Source organism: Rhinolophus hipposideros (assembly GCF_964194185.1).
Source record: "Rhinolophus hipposideros genome assembly, chromosome: 4".
In the NCBI taxonomy this organism is placed as follows: Eukaryota; Metazoa; Chordata; class Mammalia; order Chiroptera; family Rhinolophidae; genus Rhinolophus; species Rhinolophus hipposideros.
Genome location: NC_138050.1, coordinates 66052657 through 66070935, shown reverse-complemented (window position 1 = coordinate 66070935; position 18279 = coordinate 66052657). Strand labels below are relative to the sequence as shown.

The 18279-nt window shown below is 48.7% G+C and overlaps 2 protein-coding genes across 2 annotated transcripts; one reads left to right on the top strand and one right to left on the bottom strand.

Annotated features, from left to right (window-relative positions):
- Positions 1 to 12237: 12237 nt before the first annotated feature.
- On the bottom strand, positions 12238 to 13698 carry SOX21 (SRY-box transcription factor 21). The gene has a single exon (XM_081045843.1). The coding sequence runs from the start codon at positions 13209 to 13211 to the stop codon at positions 12381 to 12383; it is 831 nt and encodes a 276-aa protein (XP_080901969.1). The 5' UTR covers positions 13212 to 13698; the 3' UTR covers positions 12238 to 12380.
- Positions 13699 to 13825: 127 nt separating this feature from the next.
- Positions 13826 to 16694, top strand: LOC308496458 (uncharacterized protein; the record flags this gene model as incomplete). Its single annotated transcript, XM_081045844.1, has 2 exons — positions 13826 to 14550; positions 14785 to 16694. One exon carries the CDS (start codon positions 13826 to 13828, stop codon positions 14519 to 14521), a length of 696 nt encoding a protein of 231 aa, XP_080901970.1. The 3' UTR covers positions 14522 to 14550; positions 14785 to 16694.
- Between the last annotated feature and the right edge of the window lie 1585 nt (positions 16695 to 18279).

Genomic DNA, 18279 nt, shown 5'->3' with positions numbered 1-18279 from the left:
CTCCCAAAGACCCCCCACTTCCTAAACCTCACACTGAGCATTAGGACTTAACATATGAATTTGGGAGGGAGGGGCAAAAACATTCAGTCTATAACAGAGAATATTGGATGAATTTCTATTTTTCTGGTATAACTTGATAAGAGGTTTGAGAGAAATAGAACCAGGAAGGGAGAATGATAAAAAGCATCCAATGAGATAGCAGAAAAACCCAGTGAGTGTAGGGTCCTGGCAGGCAAGTGGTTTCCTGTTGGAGGAAGTAATCAATTCAGTCAAATACTGTATATCAAGGTAGATAAGAACTGACCATTCAGTTTAGGAAGTCACTGGTGACCTGGATCAGAGCAGGTTTTAGTGGAGTGTTGATGGGGGAGGAGGAAAAACCCTGACTTGAAGGAGTTTTTAAAAGAGCAGAATAAACAGGGAATTAGAGCTAGGGAATTCTCTCTCTCTCTCTCTCTCTCTCTCTCTCTCTCTCTCTCTCTCTCTTTCTCTCTCTTTCTCTCAACAAATTCACTATAAAGAAGAGCAGAAAAGTGGAATGGTAGATAGATGCGAAAAATGGGGTCATGAGAGTTGTTTTTTTTCTAAGAAGGAATAGCATTTTTTTTTTTTTTAATGCTGACAAGAATTATTCAGTAGGAAGGAAAAATTTTGACATTGCAAGAAAAAGAGGATTTTCTGGGGCCATATCTTTAAGTATGTCACATGGCATATTAGTTACCTCTTGCTGCATAATGAATCGCCCCCAAATTTAATGGTTTAAAACAACAAACGTTTATTATCTTATGATTTCTGTGGGTTAGCGATCCATAGGTAGCTTATTGAGGGCCTCTGGCTCAAGGTCTCTCCCAAAGCTACAGTCAAGGTGTCAGCCAGGGCTGCCATCATCTCAAGGCTCAAGTGGGAGAGAATCCACTTCCATGTCACTCTCTCTAATGTTGACAGGCTTCAGATCCTTGCTGGCCTTTGGCCAGAGACATCAGTTCCTTGCTACGCAGGCCTCTCCATGGAGCAGCTCACAAAATGGAGACTGGTGTCCTTCAAAGCAAGGAGAAGAGAGAGAGAGATTGTTGTTTTGTAACTTAATCAGGAACTGCTATCCCATCACTTTGCCATATTCTATTTGTTAGAAGTGAATCACTAGGTCCAGTCCACTCTCAACAGGAGAGATTTATACAAAGGCATGAAATCCTTTATACAAAGGATTTATACAAAGGCACGAGGTGGGGATGATTGGAGACTATCAGAAGCTGCCTACCAGAGAGGGAATGGGACCTAGTGCCCAAGTAGAGAGGCTGGTTCTGGCTGGGAGCAGAGATTGTTGATCTGCAGTCACAGAACAGAAGGCAGCATTTGTGGGCACACAGAAGCTAGCAGGTAGGTAGCTGTGGGGGTGGAGGTGAAGGTAGTAGCTCATTAGCACTGAGAACCTTGGAGAATGGCAGGAGATAACATGAGGAAGGAGCTCACTTTCCTTTGTTCCTCTGTTGTGTCCTTCAGCGTAGCCAGAGGGATTCTAAATCCCCACAGGGCACAGCTCTCTACCCTGTCAACTCCTTAAAACCATGAAGCATGGAAAGCATCACACAAGATTTACTAACACCTGGGCTCAGAAAAATATCAGGAGACCCACCAGGAACTGTGAACAGAAGGAAACAAGGAGGAGATTGGGAGAGAAGAAAAGGTGAGGCCTCATCTGAGTAATCTGCTCACTGGCTGGGTTTTCATGCATGGGTTTCCTCCCTTCTCAAAAGTCACATTAAGCCAGAAGCCTGTGCGACTGAACATTCATAGTTCAGGGGAAAAGGTTTTTTGATGGTTTCTTTTGTTAAAGCAGAAAAGGGAGACAAACTTTTTTCCTTCACTAACAGCATCCCCGGACCCATCTGCTGGCAATCATGATAGAATGAATTTCAGCTTGAAGAGTGGGGTACACCAGAAAGAGCAAATTATCAAGGGGCTTCTGTTTTGATTTTCAAGGATGTCAGGGAAAATCTTATTCTTGCTATGACTGTGGAAGGTTCTTTCTTTAGTTTCTAGTGAGGGGTGGCAAGACAAATGCAAGAGTTTAGATTCTGGGGCCAGAGGGTATGATCTGGAACCCCAGCTCCTCCCTATCTGTAAGTAGGAAATACTTGTCTGGAAGGTTAGAGAGAAAACGAGGACATGCCTTCTGGGGACACCATTCACACAGAATACAACAGAAGGATAATGCTTCTAGGCCTTGGCCATCTGAAAGGCTGTCCTGGCACAAAGCAGAGGTCAGGAAGAGCAGTTTGTATTACGGGCTCATCCCCACTCCCGAATGACATAGGGCTCTCTGCTTTGCTATTAATAGATGAAACTTCTCCCAGCGTGTTCTGTCCAGCTCTGCCTCCTCTCATCTTTTAGTTCAGGACCCCAAGTGCCTTCTCCTTGCCCACTCCTGACCAAGAGTGAGAGCATTTTCCCAGAAGGGAGCTCTCTTTAGCCAGCAGAGAACCATCTGGAATTCTCCAAACCTCCTCAAAGGCTTGCCCTAGGCTCCTAGAACCAACCACCAGCCACTGTACTTCCTGCAGAAAAAAGCTTCCAGTTGCAGACTAGAGCGGCCTTTACATCCGAATTCATCGGTGAAGGTGACCCAGGACCTAGGTGAGCGGGTCAATAGATGCCCCAAGCCAATGCGAACGATAAGTCATTTCCAGGGAACACTTTTGGAGAAAGCCTGCAGCTATGTAATCCGGGTGGGAATTAGGGCTTGATCTTTTTTTCCCCAAAGCTTTAGCAGGAAGACAAACCCAGTCCTTTATCTCGTGTGCTGCATTCTTGTGACCTCGAACGAGCGTTAGCAAAAGAAAAGGGGAAAAAAAAAAAGCTCCAAAGAGCGAGTTCTCCCTGGGTTAGAGCTCATCCCACTCAACGAACTACCTGTGTGGCAGTGTAGTGTGGTGCTAAGCGCTTTTCGGAGGCCCACAGAGCCCGAGCGCTCGGCCCTGGGTGTGCCAAACCCGACTTTACTCTGCTTACGCTCTAGGAGGGGCCGAGGATCACAGGCCTGGGTGAGACGTGGGGCGCTGGCATCTCCGCAGCTGCGGGAGTCTGAGTTTTGAGGAAGGCCTCAAGGCCCACCCAGGCCTGGATCCCGGCTAGTCCCCAAGGGCCTGTGCCAGAGCGCCGCCAAGCCTCGCCTCCTGTGCTGCGGCCACCCGCACCCGACTCAGGCCCGGCCCAAGCCGGTCACCCAGTGTGTGTGCATGAGAGGAGACCGAGCCGTGGGAGCCGTGGGCGGGTGCCGGTGGTGTAGCTGCTGAGGCCTGTGGGTACACTCAGCTTTGTCACGTCTCACAGCTTCCACAGATGAAGACGCCCTGGCTTCAGAGAGACAAAGAGGTCCAACGGCGACTTTTCCAAGCGGGAGGTGGTGGGGGCTTTGGAAGTGCAACGGGTGGGTAATTAGTTATTCTCCACAGCCGCCCATCAGCCTGCAGACATCAGAAAACAAATGCCTTCCCTGAGTCTGGTCCCTTCCCTCGAATTCGCAGCTCCATGTGTTCTTTCCCGCAGGTGAGTCGCAACCTCCATCCCTCACACCCGAGGACAAATGCAGGGTCCCCTAGTTTTGTGCAGAGACTTGAGTTGGGTAACGGTCGCCCAAAACTTGGGGAGGGGGTTGAGGAGAGCACCCCTAGATGCTCAAAGCAAGCATCTCTGTAACCTTAGTCGAGGAAGCTTTATAGAAGGAAAGGAAACGATATCCGAACATCCCAGGTAGTTGTTGCGAGCTCACCTGTGCCACCCACGGTGCGCTCCCGCACAAGGTGGGGTCTGTGGGGGCTCAGGGAGACAGCTCTGGCTTCGGCCGACACTCGGTGCGCGCCTGTATCGGGAATGCGATACTGGTCTGTGCTGGCTCCCCGCGCCCCAGAGAGGCGACAGGCAGCGGGGTCGCTGTCACTGCAGACTCATGTTTATTCACCCGGCCTTAAACAGCACGTTCGAATACATATTAATCAGCTGCTCTAACTACTTACTCAAGTCCTGGTTTGCAGGAAGAAAACACATCCCTGAAAAGGAAGAACAACAACTTGGGGTCTGGAAGTGCAAGGAAGCCTTGGTCTGGGGCAAAGCGGTCGTCCCATTTGTCCCGCCAGAGAGCTGGGCAAGCAGCCCCAAGTGCGGCGGTGACTGCCAAGGGGGATTGGGGCGATTCGCTGAGGGTCTTATTTATGTCCCCAGGCTCTCTCTTCACCACTGGGGCTGGGAACAAGCTCCCGGGTTGCCCTAAGTGTCTATCCTGGAAGGAAATGGAGCTTTAGCTTCAGAATCCCTCACTCGTACCAACCCCGACTCTGAAGTTCTATCATAAGTGTGATTTATTTTTATTTAGTTTTCCGCTGTGGATCTGCAGGCGTTAAATTCATGGGGTAGAGGCTGGCCCCAATTTGTGAGACCCATCTTTCTTACGTGGCTACTGCCCCAGAGGGAGGGGTCACCAGGGTTGGGAGAGGAGAACTTTCTGGACCCTCCCTCTCTTCCAGATCCCTCATTTCCACGCGGAGCCTGCCAGAGCCTGCGCGACCATCTACTCCCACTCTCCTCCCCTCCCAACCGGGGCATTCTCGTCTCACAGTTGGGGCTGAAACAGCAGGGGCCTTTCCGATGAGTCAGGGTTGGGGGAAGTGGGGTGATTTCGCTCCCCCCCCTTCGTGTCCCGTCCGTCATCAGACTTTGGCAGCACCTTCCCCAGGTGTTGAACCTGAAGGCAAGAGGGAGTGTCAGTGGAGCGGCAACTCTATTCTTTTTCTCGTCCTGATTTTCTTTTTCTTTTATCCTCCCTCCCTTCCGTTTCGCCCAGCACCCACTTTTCCTATGCTCCCTGAAAAGGTTCTCCATCTCCTCTCCCAGGCTTTACGTGCGTTGTCTCACTCCTCCTCACTTAGCGAGTATACGCAGGCACAGTAAAGCCATCTAGGCCACCATTCGGATAATCAAGTTTAAAACATCCTTACTAAAACCAGCTAAATGCGAGAGAGCGTGCGGAAGCATTTGTTAGGCAAAATGACCGTGCGTTTGCGCGCGGTCCCGATCCCACACAATTCCCCCCAATTCCTCATGCCAGAGCGTGTAAGACCTCCAGTCTGTCGGATTCTCGGCGATGACTTCCAAGCTCTGCTTCAAGCACCGGTGTGTGTGTGTGTGTATGTGTGTGTGTGTGTGTGTGTGTGTGTGTGTGTGTATACATGCGCGCGCACGAGCTTTTGGACCTGAAATACCGCAGGGCAAATGGGGAAGGCGCTAAAGGGTCCCCAGAACTCAGCGGCAGTACAAAGGGATGCTCTAAGGAGGACAAACTGGGCCCCCTGCAGATGTCACGCTGGTGACATTCTAGGAAGCTTACCTCCCCACCCTTCTCACCACACACACTCCTGAATTCCTCCGAGCCCTTTTAAAGGTTTTCCCTCTTCTGCAAACAGACTTCTCTTCATTTCTGACCTCATGAAAAGGTGACCCCAGTGGGGCCAACTGATCTCAAAAGCCTCACTTTGTCTATGATATCCTAGGCTGCGCTTCTCCTTTCGGGATTTCAAGCTTTCTGCCAGTAGCTAATTACCTTGAGGTGATCCAGAAATAAAATGGGGGTTGGGGGTAGGGTAGGGAGGAGGGCGCTCAAGTGAAATTGATAATCCAGTAATATTCCGTGAAGAGAGTCCAAAGACATCCTCGTAATTTCCCTTAAGAAATCTGGTTTTACTGGTCGATCTCAGTAGGAGAATTCTTTGCCTAGAGGCTGGAAATGAGTAATAGGCCCCGTGTCTCCAAGTCCTTGGCTAATATGGTAATAAATACACTCAAGGAGAGCAACGAGGTGTTTACAATTAGTACCTAAACTTCTGCTGTTTGTCAAAAAGACCCTAAATAACCCCTCCCCTAGTCAAGCGAGGAGCCCAAAGGAGGTAAAATCAGGTGGAAACATCTTCAGAAGGAATTTAAAAGCCAAAGCCGATTTTATTTCCTCCAGTCAAGTGTGAATGATGGGCCTCAGGCTAGGGTGATGGAGTCTACCTGACTCCATCAGCGAGGGACTGGAGTGGGGAGTGGGGGAGGGGTCACAAAAGCCAGGGCTCTGAGCTTGTTGCCTTGCGGGTACCACTTCCCTGCTCCGCGCTGAGGCGGTCGTGGAAGGCCCATCGGCCACCTTGAACCTGGAAACCCAATCCAACAGGTTGCTGCCTCTCCACAAATGCCCATCACCCCGAATTGCTGTGAGTTTTATCTCCTCAAAGTGATTCCCAACGGGTCTATCTGGATAGAGCTCTTCGCAAGTTTTTCAGATGTGTTCGTTTCTAAGAACTTGCACGTTTTAAAGGAAGCTGAAACCACGGAGACTCAGGTTACACTTTAAAATCTGCGACGCTTCCCCGCGGTCCTAGTCATTTGGTAAGCTTCAATTGCTGCTTTTAAAAAGAAGAATAAAGTAAAAAGAACACTGCTTTGGGAGTTTGAGATTCCCCCACTCCCCCTTTGTCAAAAAAATTCCAAAGACGTCATTGCTTCTCAAAACCTAATTTCCCGCGGGCCGTCGGGGAGGTGGGGAGCGCTGGGCTCAGAGCGCATTAGACCCTCCGCGCGTTCGCTGGCACGTCAGCTGGGCTGTCTATCATTTGCATTATTCGTTTAAATGAGGGGCAGCGCCGAAGCGTCTGGAAAGTTCGACGGCTGGGTGGCCAGCGGCCCGGCAGGCCTCGCGGTCAACCTTCGAAAATAAAACAACTGATCTCGTTGACTGCAAAAGCTCCTACCGACGCCCGTCTCCAGGGCAGCGCAGGGAACCGAGGACCGCCCTAATCTCCTCAGGTTCGCGCCCTGCCTTCGCCCGCAATTAAGGCAGGTGGTTCCCTGTCCAATGGGGTTCAAAGACATACAGCCGCGATGGGAAAGAATGCAGGGACCAAGAGGAGAAACCTGAGAGAAAGAGCCAAATTTTAAGTGTTTTTTAATTCTTTAAGGGTACGAGTACGAGGTCTCTACGCAGCCAGGTGGGGCTCCTCACAAGCTCTGGCTTTCGGGTGGATTGGGAGTGAGGACAGAGATGGTATTGGGGGTAGGGGGGGGGCGTTGCTCATCGCTTGTTTGGTCTTCATTTCTTTTCCAGCGGCCCCGATACGCTGAAGGCAAAACCCTGGAATGATCCCGCCCGGGCCGCTCCCCTAGAATAGGGAGCAGTGAAAAGCCGGTCTTGGTATTCCCCTCCTCACCATCCATAGGAGACCTAAGTTTCCTCATTAAATTTATATTCATCCATTCCACAAATATGCATTCAGCCCCTAGCATGTACCAGACGCTGTATTAGACTCTTAAAAAAAGGCCTAAGGACTGGCTCCCTGGTTAAGATCAGCATGCCTCGTGGAAGCGCCAGCCTCGCTTCTGCACGGATTCCATTGCTGGGAGAATGGGCCCGAGACAACATAACTTCTACATAACTTTTACTTCTCCTTTCCTTTTTCCTTTTTTTCAAGTAGCAAAGGACCAATAATTAGAAGAATTACTGCTACCCTATATTATCCCAACCTGTTCAATTTCTATCTGCTGCAGACAATGCTAATAATGGCAATTATTTCTTCTATAAACATCCCGAGGCTGCACTCTCCTCCCGCAGTGTGTGTGTGTGTGTGTGTTTCAAGAATATATATAAAAAGTTCCCCCGCTCATTTGCATAGCTTCATCTTTACCTTTTCCCATTCAGCCTTTGCAAAAAGCATATCTATTCAAAGCCCTTGCAAAAAGCATATCTATTCAAAGGGCATTTAGTCCATTTCTTTCTTGGCCGGTAAACCTATTCATCAATTGTTCTGCCTTGTAGATCGCATTCTAATGCTAATCTAGCGTGTTAAATATCTTTTTGTTCCCCTTTCACCGTTTTGTCATTCAGTTTATCCAGTTTTGGTCACCCATTTTATTTATTTATGCGCCTGCTCCTATTCAGGGGCTCATGTATTTTTTATTATGTTGTTTCACTGTCACGCAGTGTCAACTTAGTCTATTCAATGGGGGCTACTTGAAGGCCGGAGGGACAAAGCGTGTACACATTGCACTGCTATTCATTCCGGCCAGCTGGATCGGCTGAAAAAAAAACCTTGTGAAAAGAAACGCCTCACAATGGACACAGAAGAAGTGCACAATGCTAACAGTTTTCCAAATACCACTGATTGGTTTCTTCACAATGAGGAGAAAGCCGCCGCTTTTTCTTAGCTCCACTTCAACAAACAACACTCTCACAAAACCTCCCAACCCTACGTTTTGTTCCCGGACAAAACCTCCTCGACTGTCTAAACGCTCCCACTGAAGGACAAAAAAAAAAAAAAAAAAAAAAAAGACAAAAAAAGCTCTTTTCACTACTCCCTCCCCCCCCCCTCTTTTTTTTCCCTTGCAAGAGAATAAAAAGGAATGGGGGGGATTGTCAGTGAATTAATAATATCAGTCTTTTAAAAGAAGAGGGCTGACCTTTGAGATGCACTGGGCTGAGGGAGAAAGGACCGGGGAGAGATTAATAAAGTTTGGACCGCGCTCTGTCTGTCTCCGCTGGGCTGTGGGCGCGAGAAAGATACGGACACTCCGGTGGGCGAGTTGCAAGGCACTTCACTGGCCCAGAGGGAGCGGCGGCGGCGGCGGGGAGCGCCCACGCCGAGCCGCGCTCTGATTGGCTGGCGCGCAGGCCCCGATCGCTGCAGGAAGACGGTCGGATCCTCGCTCCATCTTCGGCGTCCGCAGCCGAGGCGGCCCCGGGCCAGGGGTGAGAGGGAGATCCGCACTGTTTTGTTCTAGTTTCTTGAAGGGGAGGGTGGGAATTGTCCAATGAAGTGACAATAGCGGCCAACTCTAGAAGCCATCCCTCTGGCGGCTGCGTCTCTCGGCTCCGATCCTTAATTGCTCACACAGAACAATTCCACCTGTTTGCGAAAAACCGGGAGGCAACACGCCTGGCCCCTCGGAAGTAAGGCTTGTTTGAAGCCCTTAAGCAACCGTGACTACCTGAGAAATGTCGTCGTGGCTTGTTTAACCCTTAAAAAGAAGCGAAAATGAAAGAACAAAAAGAAAGGAAGGGGAAGGAAAGGGAGGGCGGGCGGAAGGAAGGAAGGAAGGAAGGAAAGAAGGGAAAAGGGAGGGAGAGAGGAGGTAGATATCTAGATAGAGAGGTAGAAACAGATTTCGAGCCCGCAGCAGCTCTTGGTTTTGTCCCAGAACTGTATTTGTGGGTCACTTTCACTCTTATTAAACACACACCTGGCCTTTTCCACGCCCTTTAGCCCCAGGGTCGCTCCCTCGTACTTAGGCACAGTCTTGCCTTTTCCAGGCGCAACCGGTTAGCAAGACCACTAAAGTCAGGGGTGATAAACCAGTCACCTCCCTGTGGGCCTGCGCACTTACTCAAACAGCCGCACAATCTGTTGGCTAAGTGACCCTGTGTGCCCAACCCCGGGCATCCTACCCCTCCCCTTCCCCATCTTTCTAGTCTTCTTCTCATTCATCAACACTCCACAGCTTTGCTCCCAGAACACGCTGATCTTTGGGAAAAGAGGAGGGGGCGGGAGGGGGCGGGGAATCCTGGGGCCAGTGGGGCCGAGCTGGAAGGCTCAGGGAGGTAACTAAGATTTAGGGCTGGGGTGATTTCCAGCGAGCCGCAGGAAGTTCCGTGTTGAGAAGTGATGGGCTGCTACAAAAGGCAAAGACGAAGGCTTGAAAGGATTTAATTAACCGTGTCAGGGATAATTACCCCTGGACAGTCCAAATTAGTTTTGCATAATCGCTTAGAACCATATGAATTAACTTATAATATTGCAAAGAGCTTGGGGAATAACAGGAGAAGGATCGTTTTAATTAGTGAATCAGGGTCAAACCAGCGGAGCCTATTTCTCACATTTCCAAAATTTTCATGGTTTTTAAAATATGATTCCGTTGGGGAAAAACAATGACTTTAAAGAGTTGTGTTGCTTATAAAGACGTGCACTCAAGATATGGTCTCTGTCACTGGGGAACAAGTTTAGGACTAGTTGAGTCTCGTATCTTGAGAATTTCTAACTGGGTGGGGGCAAAATAAATATCTCTCTACAGTTATTTTATTCCCTCTGATATTCTTAGTGGTGGCTTATAATTTCTTTTCCAAGAGTAAAATCCTTTATGATTTCAAACCTTTTTCCAGTGGAAACTTGTCTAGCCCTAGAGATTCAGTCTTCTCCATTAGAATTTGTTATATTTCTATTTTAATGCGATTAGCATGACAAAATAAAACCCTAAAGAGGCCAAAAGTTATACATTGTTATTAGCAGTGATTATTCTTCTAAATAAAATCTTAAGGTGTAAATAAGGAATAAGCCAAAGATGAGTGAACAAATTACACTGATTTTAGTGGTGGGGCTCTTCTACTAGCAAGATAAAGTGGTCAGGCAACTTTCCCCTCTTAAAATGTTACTGGAAACTAGTGAAATGCTTTGAACGGTCTGGATGTTTTCAATGGGCTCTGTTCTACTGGTTCATGAATGCCTTTTTTTTCCCCCCAAGATAATACAACTACTTGGTTTTTTTTTTTTATCTTCTTTCCTATTCACGATTAAAAAATGTGATAAATCAGGTTTTTGGCTCTGAATAACAATGGCTTGATTTAGATTTCCTAGTAAATCTATTCAAAAGTGAAACAAAGGCTGCCTTTGGAGGATACCTTACACTTCACCTGGACCAGGCACGTAAGGGCAATTCAGATAAAAATCTTGTTAGGAACTCAACAAGAAATAGAGGATTTTCTCTTTTCCCTGGTTCAGGCTTTATTTAACTCTTTGTTCAAAAAAAATGAACAGAGTGATAGTCGGATTCTAATTTACAGATATAGTTTAGACGTCTAATATTAAATTAGAAGATCACACAAGAAAACCATTTACACATGAAGGTTAAAACCAATACTTAAACTTTTTAAAACTTTATATTACATAAAGCCAAAAGGAAACTAAATACATGTTAGCCAACTTCATTCACAAACATTAGTCAAAATATATACATTTAAAAAAGCAACAAAAAAGCTATAATTGAGGAAGGTTCTTTCCTCTAAAATGTGTTTTATCGTAATTTGCAAATCAATTGCAGATGATCTAAAAAATAAGCTAATTAGGGAGGGAACTCCAAAACACATTTAAACGGTTCAAGTTGTGGAGAAATGCTAGCTGAAAACGAGAGACATCTGTCAAAACAATTCTGTGGGTTTTTTTTTTCAGTTTTGCTAAATAATAAATATATAATTACCACTCAGACAAAAAAGTCTGATTTAATCTACGATAAAATTGCGATGCTGAAACAGTCCCGCAATTTTTAAAAGTTAACTTTGACATGTGCTAAAATGCTTTAGAGTCTAAAACTGACTCAAATTTAGGACAACGTAAATAACACATTCTCAGACTCAATGTTTTCACGGACATATACACATTTACAATCTTAAGGTGAATGCAGCCATTAGGGGAAAATAGGAACAGGGCCGTAGCATTTTCTGTAAACCGTGTCAGAAACCCAAGCAAGTGGACTCAGGATGACTTCTAGCAGTTTTGGGGTTTTTTTTTTTTTTTTTTTTTTTAGTGAGAAAATCCAACTGACAACTTTTCATCTCACACATATTTCTTGTTTGCATTCCTTACTCTTGAGAAAGAGCTCTTGCTCTGATTTGCATATGGCATGATAAACAAAAGAAACCGTCATCATCTCACATACAAAAGGCCAGATTCGAGCAGGTCACTGGTCAAGAATGGATCCAGTCTGGGGGTTCTGCTTGAAAGAACAGAGATTTGCAAAGTTCAAATAGTACAAATAGGGAGCAAGTTTGCTCAGAGCCATCCTGCTCCGAGAAACTAATGACACAGATCAGCTTTTCCCCTGTGCCAGCCATTTCAGACCTAACTTTTGAACAGAGTGCATGCAACACAGACCAGGGGGGAAAAAAAGGAGGGGGGGGGGAAATGAGAAACAAAAACAAAACCGACAATAAACTTCCAACAGACAAAACAGCAGAACCCAACATGTCAAAAAATTACTCCTCCACCTCAGTGGGCCAAAACGCAACAGGTTCCGAAGTGCAAAACAAACACCAACTGCTGCAGGATACAACTGCCCTCTTTAAAGCTGGCTGCCGAAGTGCAGGTCTGAAATGCTCCTGTGAATTCACACGCACGCTCTCCCGCGCACTCGCGCGCTTGGCCACTCGCGCCCCGACTGGCATCTCTGCCTCTGCCCGATACCTATACATCTTATGTACATACAAACCGGGGCCCCGTCGCGGGAGGGCGTACGCGGAGGCCGCAGACCTCGTACCTATACATATGTACACGTGTGCACACTGGTCCTCGCAAGGCGGCCCCGCGGGGTCATAGAGCGGCGGCGTAGGCCGCGGGGTAGGGGTCCAGCTGAGGCTTGCCCATGCCCGGCAGCAGGATATAGGCGAGAGGCGGCTGCAGCCCGGGGCTGGGCCACGCGCTGCAGTTGCACGGAATCATGTAGCCCGGGTTGCCCGGGCTGGGGTGCGAGTGCGTGTGCCCCCCGGCGGCCGCGGCGGCCGCTGCAGCCGCTGCAGCCGCTCCGTGGAAGGCGCCCGCGCCCGCGGTCGGGTATCCCAGCGACGACGCGTAGGGGAGGCCGGACGACGACGACGAGATCTCTGCCATCTTGGAGCCCAGGTCGAGCAGAGAGTAGGGGCTGCCGGCCGCGGCGGCGGCGGCGGCGGCGGCGGCGGCGGCGGCCGACTGCGGGAAGAACACGCGCGCGGCGGCGGCGGCGGCGGCGGCGGCCGCCTTCTCGGGGTTGGCGAGCAGCGACTCCGGCACCAGGCCGCCGCCCGCGCCCGCGTGCAGCCCGGCGCCCGCCTTGAGCGCCGGGTGCTCGGCGTCGGCCACGCCGCCCAGGCCGTAGGGCACCGGAAAGGCGAACTTGTCCTTCTTGAGCAGCGTCTTGGGCTTGCGCCGCGGCCGGTACTTGTAGTCGGGGTGCTCCTTCATGTGCATGGCGCGCAGGCGCTTCGCCTCGTCGATGAACGGCCGCTTCTCCGACTCAGTGAGCAGCTTCCACTCCGCACCCAGGCGCTTGCTGATCTCCGAGTTGTGCATCTTGGGGTTTTCCTGGGCCATCTTGCGCCGCTGAGCCCGCGACCATACCATGAAAGCGTTCATGGGCCGCTTGACGTGGTCCACCGGCTTGGCCATGCTCTCGCCGTGCCGCGGCTGCAGTCCGCCGCCGCCCGGGCCGTCGCCCTCGGTCCGCAGGAAATCAATGTTGGCTGTCCGCGGGGACCCGTTCGGCCCGCCGGCTCTCGCTGGGCCCCACTTCGCGCTCCGGCGGCGCTCCCGCTCGGGAGGAGGGGGCCGGGGGACCAGCCCAGGTCCGCGCCGCGCCCCGGGCCGAGCGCTTGGGAAAATCCTCTCCGGAACACGGTAACTTCTAGGGGGTGCCCCCACCCCACGGCAGCAGTTCGCCCTTTGCTTTCTTTTTGTCTTTTCTCTCCGATGGCTTTTGCTCGCGAACTCCCTGCGGGTAGTCGCTACCCGGCAGAGCGCTCGTTCTCCTCCGTCTTTTAACTGCACCGCAGCGCGGAAAGTTGCGTCGCGGAGTCTCCACCAAGTTGACTCCAGGAGCCCGCCGCCGCGTGCTGCCAAGTGCCAAAGGGGGCTCTCGGCGGCAGGAGTGTTTGGGTTCTCCTCGGTGACTTTCTCATTTGACAGTAGCAGATGGGGGTGAGGTAGAGGGGGAGGTGGCCCCGGAGGAGGAAGAGGAGGGGGAAGCGGAGGAGGCTCCGGACGCACCACCGGAACGCAGCGCAATGGGTATCGATACAAATACAGCAGCACCAGCCAGTCGTCCTGACTCGGGGCAGGGTGCGCTGATGGAAACCTCCCCAATCAGCTGGGTTTTGGGGGTGGGGCGGGGAGCTTTCCGCGCCCCCAGCACCTGCCTCGAGGGTCTTCCTCTCCAGCTGACGATTCGGGAAGGATGTCGGATGAGGCTTGATCAAGCCTGGGGTCGCAGGGCCTCAGAGGAAATTCTCCAGGCTCTCCGAGGCGCCGCGTCTCGCCGTCCCCTGGGCCATGCCGGCTCCGCTCGCTCCGAGCCGCTCCAGGCGCGCCCAATCCCGTTGCCCGAGCGCACCGAACGTGGAGGACGGCGCTGCCTCGGCGTGGCGCGGACCTGCCGCGTCCCCTCCTTGCTCTTCTTGGCCGCCGCCCGGCACTTGCAACTAACTTCGCCCAAGTTTCCTGCACCGCCGCCGCCGCGCCCCTGTCGGCGCTTTTGCTTCGCAGCGTGCGCCCGCGTGTGCGCCGAGCCGAGGGCCCCTCTCTCCTGGGTTCTCCCGCCAGAACCCAGCAGGTGCGGAGGCGGAGGGGCTGGAGGAGGGGATTTAAGGAAACCGCGCAGTCACCTCAGTTCGCAGGTCCGCGCTGGGGCTGCTTCCGCTTCCCCGACTCCCGCAGCACAGTGGGCCCCTTCCCGGCCCAGACCGCCACCCTGCCGCTCCTGACTCGGCAGGAGCCCTGTGCACGGTCTCAGGTGAGTGTAGCTACCTGCGTGTGCACAAGCCTGCAGCCGGCGATGGGTGTGCATGTCCAGCCGCGGCTGAGAGTGTATATCTGGGGGCATGCGGAGGAGGTGGAGCCCAGGACTCCGGGAGGGAGGAGGGACCAGAGAAGCCTCCTCCCGCTCCCACACCCTTAGGACCTCGAATTAAACAGGATCCCCACCGCCCCCCTCCATACTCCTCCTCCCCTTTTCTCTTGAGAGCAGGTTTAGGCTAGTGGAGAGCCTGGAGCGCGTCGCGGAGTCTGCGCACTGCTGCGCGTTGGCAACCTCGGTGTCTTCCGGGCTACCCTGACGGGCCGGAGCTGCTCTGGTGGAGGCTCTGGGATCCTCTGCCTGAAGGAAGGAGGCGCGCCAGGGAGAGAACCTCGCGAACTACGGAGGAAGAGGGGACGCACCCTAGACAATGTTGGAGACTTTTCTTTGTAAGAAAGGGCTTATTTTCCTGGGAGGTCCAGATGTGACTTGCAACAGATGCTTCCCGCATTTTCTTGCACTGGTGTTGCACCCAGTTAGAGGTAGTGGAGTGAAAAATAACTGAGGACGGACTGACTGAGCGTCCTCTTGGCAACCCTTTCGAAAAGGAGCTAGCCCAGGCTGACAGTAGGCGTCCTTGGCTGACTATTCCGCCCTTTAAAATTTCTGAGTGTTTTGTCTCTTTTCTGGTCGTCAGAGCCATCTATCTGCTGGTCTCTTTAAGGTACAGTTAACTTACAATATCTCAAATAATGAGAGGATGGTGTTCAAAACGAATAAGAAGAGTGAAAGGTTTCTCTGAAAGAAAAAAGTGAACCATAACCAATCATGCCACACTGGAATATTTCTGTGTTAAGCACAATTTTCTTTAGTAAGAACAGCTTTTTTTTTTTTTACAATTGAAATGATGCAAACATCAACAGCATGATTTTGTTTGCACATTTTTCTCACTTCTTGGTGTGCTGCAGCATACTTATAACATGATCAGTCTGGAGGTTTTATTCACAAGTTGGCCTGCCCTTCAGGGAGGACTTGCTTGCCTTCTTTCTTTGGGAGTTTAGATTTGACCTAGCCATGTGGTGTGTGTGCAAATAGGAAGTGCTATAAGCAGTTAACTCTTTAAATCTTCCCTGCTATGTGTGTTCCTCTCTCTCTATCTCTCTCTCTGTCTCTCTCTGTCTCTGTCTCTCTCTCTCTCTCTCTCTCTCTCTCTCTCACACACACACACACAAGCATTGATTGTAGTTATGAACTTAAAAATTGTTTTAGGTCATCAGATTTATTTAAAAGTTAAGCTTGTTTTATTGCTCATTGCAATAAAAATTAGTGATTGTTGCTTTAATTTTAGTTGCTGTGATAACGTATAGAAATGCAAATCAGCAGTGAAATGCATAGGAGTCTATTTTTCTTAAGATATCATCTTTACAAATGTTTACTTTATATCAGTTATGCCCTTGTATTGCTAAAACAATTGGACTGACTTCTTAGAACGATATTTCTTTCCAGGCTCTATAAAGACACTGTCATTAACAGACTCTGGGTGGAGAAACATTAAAACACTAGCAAGTGTAATTTTGTAGACTAGAATATTAAATATACTGTTTTGTGATGATAAATTACAAAATCATCATCCCTGAGCTTTTAACCTACTAACGTGTATAATAGGTCTGAGACAAAAATATTATACACTGTCATACAAAGAACATATGTATGGGGGAGCAAGATATGAAAAATTTACTAAAAATTGTCAGTAAAGTTGAATCTAATCATAAAAATTATCTTGACATATAAAAAAGAATAAGGATTGAGAAAGATATTTTATATTGGTTTGTTAAATTATACTGTTTTCAAATTTAAGTTTAAAAATCTGTTGCAGTAAATTAATACCATGGAAAGAAATGTTTGTGTGGGATTGAAATGTATGCTTATATGTGCAATATAGTATGACAAATAAAATACATAAGCTTCCTTGGATATAGCTTTATAAATTGTGCAATATTACCTGTTTAGTGATAGTAAATAAACGAAATTTGGAAGTTCTTAAGTCCAAAAATGTTAAACTGTACAAAACAAAGGTGCTTTCCATACCTAAAAAGAAAGTGGCTGTTTGTCTATTCACCAAATAAAATTTCACTTATTTCAAAATAGCAGAGATTTGGTTTTTGATTTCAGTTTTTAGGGGATCAATATTCTAGGCCTACAAGAGGAGGTAAGGCCCTTACAATAAGCTGTGCGTGTGAAAGGAAGGCAGTGGGTACTGCTGTTTTTAACTATCACATCTCTTGCCTGAATCTGGTTGAGTTTTTCACAAAGTAAGTTTTCTTGCCATTCTCTCTCTTCTGTGCCAAAGTGTAAAGTCAGTTTTAATTTTCACAGATTTTATGGTTTACTTGATAGAATGTTATATTTTCATTCTTGGGTATTTTTTACCTAAAAATGAAAAATACCAAGATGTAGAAAACAGTGTGTGGTGTGTGTAAAGAATGAAGGAAAATAAATTGAAAAAGAATTGTAAGTTCCTTCAGCTGTATGTTGTCAAGTCTTGATTGCGAGTACCCAGTGAACAGTGTACCTTTATCAGCAGTCTGAGTGGACTCGGGATTTAACCTGTGGTCACAGTAATACCTGTACTCACAAATACATCTAATCAGAAACTGAAGACAGGCAATGGCTCAGAAACAGTTGGTGAGTCTGTGTAAATTCACCCCCCCCCCCCCTTAAATCCACCCACATAAATGATCATTTTCAATTCTAGAACTTTCACTAGGAGGCAGCAATGAGGTTGTTGGGGAATAAAAACTTCCGCAACACCATATTGACTGGCTCTCTTTCTCTTTCTCTCTTTTCTATAAAAGAGGGGAGACTTTTTGGGTCCCAAAGGAAGAAGATAAGGGATCACAGTGAATCAAATCATTTTCCTCCACCCTTTTTGTCTCCACTCTCTCACTGGATTTTTACCCAGATAGCTCACTGTCATATTTTTCTAGAACCATGGAAACGGTCGACTACATGGAAGTGACTGGACAGTAAAGGTGGTGCCTTCAAAGTCGAGGCCAAGTCATCACACCTGGAACACAGAGCAGGCACCTATAGTCAGAGAAATTTGGGGTTCTGGCCATAAACAAATGCAGTGGAAGAATTCATAAGCTTTCATACCGGCAGAGAAAGGTAATACAGCCTGTTTGTCCTGTTCAGGAGGAAATGAGTAAACTGTGACAAAAGCCAACCTTAGGCCGTGTCACAGTTCTCTAGTCCTATTTTTCCAGCTCCCTAATTCTATCAGTCCTACTCCCATCAGCCCCCCAAAGGGAAGAAAAAAAATTCCAAAGCCAGAGAGAGGAGGAGGAGTTGAATCAGACAGCCATGGCCGGAAGAAACAGCTGCACCAGTGGCCCTTTACTGGTTACTACTAGATTTTCACCTTTTTGACATTTCTATACTTTTATTCTCACTGCTCCATCCATACTTGGAAGGTAGGACTATACAGATCAATAACAGAAACACCCATCCTCATTTTTTTTTAGGCTGACATTTTCCTAAAGGAGCTTTACCTAGACGACAGAGCAAGAAAAACAAAAAAACAGATTCCTCTCGCCACCTTCTCCCCTCTAGAAAATATCTAAGGAAAAAAGATTACAAATAATCCAAGAGAGACAACTTCACAAAATATTGATTTCAGGTTCCAAGAACCCCATAAAAGTAATGCAGAGATTTACCTCTCGAGGG

What these genes read in the sequence shown, in the direction of transcription:
- SOX21 (XM_081045843.1), bottom strand. Translation starts at nt 13,211, where the DNA reads ATGGCCAAGCCGGTGGACCACGTCAAGCGGCCCATGAACGCTTTCATG.